This window comes from Ornithorhynchus anatinus, chromosome 5 (assembly GCF_004115215.2).
Source record: "Ornithorhynchus anatinus isolate Pmale09 chromosome 5, mOrnAna1.pri.v4, whole genome shotgun sequence".
In the NCBI taxonomy this organism is placed as follows: domain Eukaryota; kingdom Metazoa; phylum Chordata; class Mammalia; order Monotremata; family Ornithorhynchidae; genus Ornithorhynchus; species Ornithorhynchus anatinus.
Genome location: NC_041732.1, coordinates 33,218,652 through 33,227,784, shown reverse-complemented (window position 1 = coordinate 33,227,784; position 9,133 = coordinate 33,218,652). Strand labels below are relative to the sequence as shown.

General features: G+C 60.4%; 1 protein-coding gene across 1 annotated transcript; it reads right to left on the bottom strand.

The window, feature by feature from the left end:
* Positions 1-210: 210 nt before the first annotated feature.
* Positions 211-3,229, bottom strand: NUDT18 (nudix hydrolase 18). The gene is made up of 3 exons (XM_001512460.4): positions 2,868-3,229; positions 1,608-1,821; positions 211-1,269 (listed from the first exon to the last, which is right to left on the bottom strand). Exons 1-3 carry the CDS (start codon positions 3,021-3,023, stop codon positions 674-676), a joined length of 966 nt encoding a protein of 321 aa, XP_001512510.1. The 5' UTR covers positions 3,024-3,229; the 3' UTR covers positions 211-673.
* Positions 3,230-9,133: the final 5,904 nt, after the last annotated feature.

Here is a 9,133-nt window from a genome sequence, read left to right as displayed (position 1 = left end):
GCTTCTTCCTGTGTGTATTGTGCGCGACCCCTTCGAAGAGGGGTACGGCCCAGTGCCCACTCCCGGGCAGAATTACGAATCCCAGACTGGCACCTAGCGGGTCTCGAGAACAGCTCTTTTCCCAACCGGCCCATGTCGCACTCTGCCCTCCTCCCTAGGACAGGTCAGAGGCCCTCCCCTGCTCCCCCTCGCTCCACAAAATCGTGCTGCTGGGGTAGTAAGGCAGCCTGATGACCATTTACTCGGGAAAGGTACTCACAGAGGTTCCCCTTGAACCCTTCCAGGGACGGAGTTGACGTTAAGGAGGGAGATGCGAGCCAAGGTGGGGGGCGAGGCCGGCGGTACAGCGAGGCAGGGCACCCTCGGCAAAGCGGAGGCGTTACAGGCAAAAAGTCGACCCGGTGCCGTCGGCAGCCCAAGCAACTCCAAGAAACTCCAAGTCTAGGCAGTTTGGGAACTCTGTGTACCCAAGTCTCTTAAATCCAAATGTCCTCCCCGGCGGGGGCCATCCTTCTCAGAAGGCAAGATAAGCGGTATGCGGTTCCATGCCGGGTGGGGGTTGGAGGGAGCAGGAGGAGGGAAGGAGGAAGAGCGCGGCTCGCCCCTCCGTGTTGCCCCTCCTGCCCTTCCCGCGAGGGTCACCCGGGGGGCCGCCCGGCGGTCTTCGGCTCCTCTAGCTGTGGATGGGAACGACGGACGAGTCGCGGAGCCTCTGTAGGAGCTGCCTCCTCAGGTCCTCCTCCTCTACTTGCCACCAGCGGAAGCCGTCGCCCTGCACGCCGGGGGGCTGGCGCGGGGCGCCCGAGCTCCTGTGGGTCACGGCCACCAGCACGTTCAGGCAGAGGCCATCTGCCTGGTCCTTGCCCAGGTGCTGCAATCCCAGCACCCCCAGGGTCTCCACCTCCACCTGGGACGGCACCAGGCACTCCCGCAGCAACCGCAGCACAGCCAACGCCATGCCGCCTCGCTGCTCTGAGGGAGTCGTGCCGCAGGCCGTGACGGGTAAGTGGGGGTCCCCCGCGGTGCCCACCAACACCCACACGTTCTGAGCACTGGCAAAGACCGCCACCAGCCGCTGGAAGATGCCGCCGCAGGGCAGCTCTTGGGGTAAGGTGGCGGGGTGGTCGGCACGCCGGAGGTAGCGGGCACCCAGCTCGATCAGGGGCAGGATGTCCTGGGCACGCAGAGGGGAGGGCAGTGAGGCTCGGGGGTACCAGCCAGCCTGTAGAGACTCTTCGTCTGCCTCATCGAGGGTTTTGAGCATCCCCCCTGGGTGGAAAAGGGAAGAGGGGGGCAAAAATTAGCCTCGGGGGGAGGGAGGCCCTGCCTGGCCCCACTCTGCCTGATGTGGATGCATGCCAGAGGGTCCCCAGGGCATCCAAGTAGGCACCTAGACGACGTCAGACTTCTATTTATTCCATGGCACTCGCTTGCAGGGTCTCACAGAGCCCACCTCGGGGAGCAGTGGAGAGAGATGGCCGCTGCCCACCGCCTTCCGGCCAAGGGAGCGGAGGAGGAGGACAGTGGCGAGGGCTTAGTACGGCGCCCTGCGCGGAACAAATGCCCAATAAATACCACTGATGAAGAGGAGGAGGAGGGAGAGGTACCTGTAGGGCGAGCGAGGAAAGCAAAGCGGATCCAACGGGGACCTCGCTCCTCCACGGCCAGCAGCGTCAGTGGCTGGCAATCCAGCCCTGTCTCTTCCTTCACCTCCCGCTTCAGGGCCTCCAAGATGGTCTCCCCCGGCTCCATTCGCCCAGCAGGCAGATACCAAGAACCGTGGCACTCTCTTTTAGCTTCCTGGATCATCAGCACTTCATCCTGGGGAGACAGAGAGAGCGCATCCCCCAATCCGGCCCACCCCAGAGGCTTCTCGGTCAAACCCTTGCGAGAGGAGGTCGGGTGTGGACTGTGTATCCACCCCGTCTCTGAAGAGGCCTAACGTCCCAGTGATCTGCTGGGGATGGGGCGCCTTCTGCTCCCACCCTAGACCTTGCAAACACTCCGAAATTCCCACCCTCTCCCTAAAATGGATTTTCCTAGTGCAGAGTGAGCGGAGTGGGCTGAGGCACTGGCCCCCACCCGCCTTTTTAATGGTATTTGTTAAGCAGCCACGATGTGCTGGGCAATATACTACACGCCGGGTAGATACAAGTTAATCAGGTCGGACACAATCCGTGTCAATCCCCATTTTACAGATGGACTGAGGCACAGAGAAGTGAAGTGACTGGTCCAAGGTCACACAGCGGACAGGGGGTGAAGCCAGCATTAGAATTTAGGTCCTTCCGTCCCCCAGTCCAGTGGCCCGCTAGGCCCCGGCTCTCCGGTCTGTCTCGCCTCCCCCCTCCCCACCGCCCCATTAAAACTGTAAGCCCCTCGAGGGCAGGGATGTATCTCCCAAATCTATTTTAGTGTACTCTCCCAAGTGCTTCATCTAGTGCTCTGCGTACAGTTAAACGCTCGGTGAATACCCTCGATTGATCGGTTCCAAAAATTCCTGAGAGTGGTAGAGGTAAACGAGGAGGGGGGTCAGTCGGTGGGGGGGCACCTGGCTCTCTTAGGGGCTGGGCCAGCACGTTGTCTAGAGGGAAAGACTGTCTAGGAGGAGGCAGGGATAATTAGTTGCTAAAAAAGACTGCAAATCCTGTACCGGCGGTTCCCCATCATCCTCCAAGCCAAACAAGGGTACCTCTTCTCCGAGGCCTCGGGGGCAAGATTCCAGGTGTGAAACCCAGGTGGTTCAGCGAGGGAGGGGGACAGGGAGGGAAGGCTGGACGGTTGTTGGTCACGGGGGTGGGGGCTGAAGTTTGGGCCCGGGGGGCACAGGAGGGGCAGCAGGGGCCAGCGGGGTCCTGGCGGCCTCTCACCCGCTCATTGAGGAAAACGGCCAGCACGATGTAGCAGACGCTCCTCCGGATCCGCACCGGCGGGATCTCGGTGGGTCCCGAGTCACAGTCTCGCACCTCCAGCCCCAGGCCCCCCAACACTGCCCCCAGAGCCCCCGCGGGGCCCGCCGAGGCCATCCGCACAGACCCTGCGCACAGGGGGAGGCCTCACCTCGGGGCCAGTGCAAGGGCCCTGGGCAAGGGGGGCAGCGTCGGATCAGTGGGAGAGAAGGGAAAGGTCAGGGGAGCGGGAGATCAGGGCAGAGACTATGGAAGGAGAGACAGAAAGAGTGGCAGAGAAAGAGAAATGGCAAGACGGCCACAGGCAGAGACAGACAGGTCACAGGCAGGGGCAGAAAGGGAGACAGGGCTGGGGCGGGGGCAGAGGCACGAAGAAACAGAGAGGGGGCAGAGACAGGAGGAGAGATGGGGCAGAGACGGGAGTTCGTGACAGAGGAGAGATAGGAGTAAAGACAGGGCTAGAGTTAGGAGTTAGAGACAGGGGCAGAGATAGGAGTTGGGGCAGAGATAGGAGTTGGCGCAGGGGCAGAGACAGGAGTTAGGTACAGAGGAGAGATTGTAATAGAGACAGAGGGGAGACAGGAGTAGAGACGGGCAGAGATAAGAGTAGAGATGGGGCAGAGACAGGAGTTTAGTAGAGACAGAGGAGAGATAGGAGAAGAGATGGGGCAGAGACAGGAGTTAGGGACGGGGCAGAGACAGGAGTTAGGGACTGGGGCAGAGACAGGAGTTAGGGACTGGGGCAGAGACGGGAGGTAGACACAGAGGAGAGATAGGAGTAGAGACAAAGGAGAGACAGGAGTTGGAGACAGAGGAGAGATAGGAGTAGAGACAGGGGCAGAGACAGGAGTTGGGGCACAGGCAGAGACAGGCTTAGAGATGGGGCAGAGATAGAAGTTAGAGACAGAGGGAGAGATAGGAGTAGAGACAGGGCAGAGATAGGAGTGGAGACGGGGCAGAGATGGGAGTTAGGGACTGGGCAGAGATAGGAGTAGAGACGGGGCAGAGACAGGAGTTAGAGACAGGAGAGATAGCAGTGGAGATAGAGGAGAGATAGGAGGAGAGACAGAGGAGAGACAGGAGTAGAGACAGGGCAGAGATAGCAGAGCCAGAGGAGAGTTAGGAGGAGAGACAGGGGCAGAGACAGGAGTTAGAGACAGGAGAGATAGCAGTGGAGATAGAGGAGAGATAGGAGGAGAGACAGGGCAGAGACAGAAGTTAGAGGCAGAGGAGAGAGAAGAGACAGGGGCAGAGACAGGAGTTAGAGACAGGAGAGACGGCAGTGGAGACAGAGGAGAGAGAGGAGGAGAGACAGGGTAGAGACAGAAGTTAGAGGCAGAGGAGAGAGAGGGGCAGAGACAGGAGTCAGGAGAGATAGCAGTGGAGACAGAGGAGAGAGAGGAGGAGAGACAGGGCAGAGATAGAAGTTAGAGGCAGAGGAGAGATAGGAGAAGAGACAGGGGCAGAGACAGGAGTTAGAGACAGGAGAGACGGCAGTGGAGAGAGAGGAGGAGAGGCAGAAGTTAGAGGCAGAGGAGAGAGAGGAGGAGAGACAGGGGAAGAGACAGGAGTGAAGGCAGGGGCAGAGCTGGGAGTCGGGGCAGAGAGAGGAGTGGAGATGGCGGCGCCCAGAGCAGGAAGGTAGAGGAGGAGAGGAGGGATGGGGGGCAGCGGCCCCTCGGGCCTCCCGGCCGCACCGAGCGGGCGAAGCCAGCCCTCCGGCCCCCGCCTCCCATTGGTCCCGGGCCCCGCCGCCTCGCTCCGGATTGGTCGACGCCCGTCCAGGGGGCGGGGCCCGCGGCCCTTAAAGGGCCCCTCCGCCGACGCCCAGGCCCCGCCTGCCGGCGACGTGCTGGCGTCACCGTGGTCATGGGGCAGCCCTTCCCCTCTTTCCTGGGGCCCTGCGGCCTGTCCCCTTTTGCACGCCAACAGGCCTAATGATAATCAGCATCATCCTGTTATTTAAGCCCCTACTAGGTGCAGCGCTGCTCTAAGCGCTGGGGGAGATACGGGGTCATCGCTTGTCCCGCGTGGGGCTCACAGGCTTCATCCCCATTTGGCGGAGGAGGTCGCCGAGGCCCGGAGAGGCGACTCGCCCACGGTCGCCCGGCTGTCGAGTGGCAGAGCCGGGATTAACAATAATAATAATAATAATAATGATAATAATCACGTTGGTATTTGTCCAGCGCTTACTATGTGCAGAGCGCCGTCCTAAGCGCCGGGGGAGATGCGGGGTCATCGGTTGTCCCGCGTGGGGCTCACCGTCTTCGTCCCCATTTGACGGAGGTGGTCGCCGAGGCCCGGAGAGGCGACTCGCCCACGGTCGCACGGATGACGAGTGGCAGAGCCGGGATCGATGATGATGACGATGCCGGTATTGGTTCAGCGCTTACTATGTGCACGGCGCTGTTCTGAGCGCCGGGGGAGATACGGCGTCGTCAGGTTGCCCCACGTGGGGCTCGCAGTCTTCATCCCCGTTTTGCAGAGGAGGTAAGCGAGGCCCAGAGAAGTGAAGCGACTTGCCCGCGGTCACACAATGACAGGTGGCAGAGCCGGGATTCGAACCCGTGACCTCCGACTCCCGAACCCGGGCTCTCTCCACTGAGCCCCGCCGCTTCTGCCGAAAGACGGGCAGGGCCGTGGTGAGGGAGCGGTCCGGGTGACGGGTACCCACTCGCCCCTGGGAGAGGCGGGTCACGGCACCCCTCGCCCTGCCATCTCCCGCCTTTGCCTCCGCCGGGCCCTGCTGTCCGGTTGAGACGTGCCACGGTCTATTTTGGGGGGAGGGTGAGGGAGATACGCCGACTCTCCTGCCGCCCCCCCTTGCCCCAGCGGCTGGTCGGACTTAGCGGTGGTTCCCAGGGTCCTCCGTTACCCCCGGAGTAATGGTATTATTAGGCCTAATAATAATAATGTTGGTATTTGTTAAGCCCTTACTATGTGCGGAGCACCGTCCTAAGCGCTGGGGGAGATACAGGGTCATCAGTTGTCCCACGTGGGGCTCACGGTCTTCATCCCCATTTGGCAGAGGGGGTCGCTGAGGCCCAGAGAGGTGACTTGCCCACGGTCGCACAGCTGACAAGCGGCAGAGCCGGGATTAATAATAATAATAATGATGATGTTGGTGTTTGTTAAGCGCTTACTAAGTGCAGAGCGCTGTTCTAAGCGCTAGGGGAGGTACAGGGTCATCAGGTGGTCCCACGTGAGGCTCAAAGTTAATCCCCATTTTCCAGAGGAGGGAACTGAGGCACCGAGAAGTTAAGTGACTTGCCCACAGGCACAGGGCTGACAAGTGGCAGAGCAGGGATTCGAACCCATGACCTCTGACTCCCAAGCCCGGGCTCTTTGCACCGAGCCACACTGATTCCAACCCGTGACCTCGGACTCCCAAGCCCAGGCTCTTTCCACTGAGCCACGCTGCTTCTCTGACGCTTCTCTGGCATACGCACTTCGACGCGTACACGCTTCCCCACGCACGCTCTGCCATCTAGCCCCATATCCCGAAGAGCCCGACTCCCCGTCCCGGTAAAACTATCCCGCGCGCCTCGCCTCCCGGGCCCCGTCGGCTTCGGCCGGAGGCCCGGGGTTTGGAAGTCCGGACGCTGGGCCCGAGGTCCCGCTCCGATCCCCGACACCCGCTTGACGGACGGAGATCGCTTCCAGTTTCTGACGGCGGCGCGGCCCGGGGTTTGGAAATCCGGTCCCCGCGCCCCAGATCCCGCTCTGATCCCTGACGCCTGCTCGACTCGGGGTAGATTCCTTCCACTTTCTGGGCCTCAGCTTTCTCATCCGCGAAGCGGGGATGATGATTCCCGGCCTCCTCCTCGCCTCCTAGGGACGGTGCGAGGAGAGATGAGATCACGTCTGGGAAGTGGTTTGAGCTCCTCGGGGACGGGCGTAAGATAAACACAAAGTTGCATAAGAGGCGGATTGCCACAACGTCTTCATCCGGCGGCGATTGCTCGTGTCACGCCGCCACACCAGAAGAATTCCAAGGTTCCACGCCTACCCTTCCTTGCCCGGTTCCGGACACTTGACGAGCCCCCGATCTCCGGGAGCGATCGTACGGCCCCCGCCGGCCGGGGGCCCGCTCTGCCTTCGCGTGCAGATTTTGCTGCTGAACTCAGCAAGACGAGGCTGAAGAACCCAGCTAGATGTGCAGGGACCAGCCCAGGTCGGTGACTCACTTGAGAGCTGCCCTTGGTTCCATTCCCAGGTTCAGCGGTTAGCTACCACATTGGTCCTAATCAGAACGATCTCTTTCGAGTTAGAACGTAGGCAGGGCTGGAGGTCTGGGCCCGGAGGGGAGGATCTAGCTAAACTCATCTTTCCTGTTCCTTTGTTGAAGGCCAGAGGTTGGACCTCAGCGGAAGGACCTTCCCCGTTGGAGTCTCCCACGGAGAGAGGGGTGGTCCTCGGGGCTCAGGAAGCGTGAATCCAACTTACCACGTTGTGGACTGGAATTCCTCACTGTCGTCTTCATCGTCAGAGTTCACCGCAAGTGGGTAAGTGCTCCCTAGATACCTGGATTAGGGCTCTCCCCCCCTGAGGTTGGCAGTAGGACGCGGGCAGAGGCCCTTTGCCCCGTCCTCTGCTCGACCTTTTTGGCTGAGGGATCTTGGCGGTGAGGGGGTCCCAAGGAGATCGGCAGTTGCGGCCTGCTGGTCTTCCCCCTTCTCTTCCACAGGTCCCCTCGCCCCCGGCGGACCCTCTGGTCATTTGTCTTGGGCTCACCAAAGCCCTCTCTGAGAAATTGAATGGTCATCTGTTTTCCCCACGACCGACGGGTAGGGCGTCCTTAATAGAGTGCCTGGGATGAGCGGATAGGCCGAAGCCCAGAGACGGAGAGAATGACGTGCTCAGAGAGAGAATCGGTGGCCCAGGAGAGATCCCTTAATGGAGTGGGGGGCGGTGATTAGAGAGAGCCGTGTAAAGTAATAGCAAAATAGATCTAGGCACACACAGCTGGGTGGGCATTCTATATAAGACGCAAGTCGTGACGATGATGATGATGATGATGTCGACCCTGCTGATGATGGATTGGATCCAGTGCCTCCACACTGAAGCCACTCGCTCAACGTTACCGAACCGCACTAGTAATGACACTCGCCTCTTGACCGTGATCAAAGCAATTATTGTGTTTTTTTGATGTTGGGGGAATATATTATATGTGAAGGATGAAGTCAAAAAATCCCATCTACCTCTACGGTGCAGGCCCGCTGTCAGAGAATACGCAAAACAAGCTGTGAAGCCCCAGCCCAGTCTAAATGAGCAGTAGCTGGACCGTTCGAAGGAGGGAGGAGGACAGGAACCTGAGGTTAAATAGTTTTCCCTGGGTGACTTCCGGCGAAAACTATGAAAAACAATCCACAGCCAGTGTCTTATGGGGCTAGAGACGCGGAGGTGAACGGAACGCAGAGGATGAATCTACCCAGGCAGATTAAGTAGCAATAACCAGAAACAGGCACCCAGACAGGCTGGCAAGGAGCCTAAGGGAGAGAAGGGCAGAGGAGCAGGAAGGTCTGGTTAAGCCACTCACCCAGAGCCGGGACTCCCTCCGCCAAGCCAACTGGGAAAATAACTTCCCATAATGCCAGACCACTGGGCGGAACTTCCAAGAGTTTCTGGGAATTCCCGACAGCTCACATTGGGTCAATGGGACCGGGTAGGGGTGGAGCGACCAGCTGACCCCTAGAGAAGGGCAGATTCTAGGTCACTCTTGGTCAGCAGGCAGATGTCCAAATACAGCTTGGAGGTGGCCTGACCGCCCCGCCTGTCTGGCCACGCCGCAGTCCTTGCCGAGGCCCCGGGAATCAGGGAAGCAGAGCTGATGCCGGAGAGTCGGAAAGGTTGTGGAGATTCTACTCCGAGGGGCCGGGGCAACCGGCCCCGCCCCGTGGATCCCCCGAAGCCAATCCGACGGGGGGCATCGTGTGTGTATGGTGGGGGGGGGGGGGCGCGCTGGTGGCTACCTCGGGTCAGGGTTGAAGTGAAGGGGGCAAGGGGTGGCCAGGGCGGGAACATCCAGCCCGGGACTTGGCCGCAGCCCCGTTTCCCACAGTACCGCCTTCTCGTACCCGGAGACCTCGGGGAGAGGCATGGGAAGGGCACTTCTCGGCCTCCTCCACTGCCTCTCCCCAGTCAGACAGCCGAGTCCCGTCCTGGCCTCGTCCACTGGGCCCACGTGCGGACACGCACCGCAGAGCGAGCTATGCCAACCGTCCAGA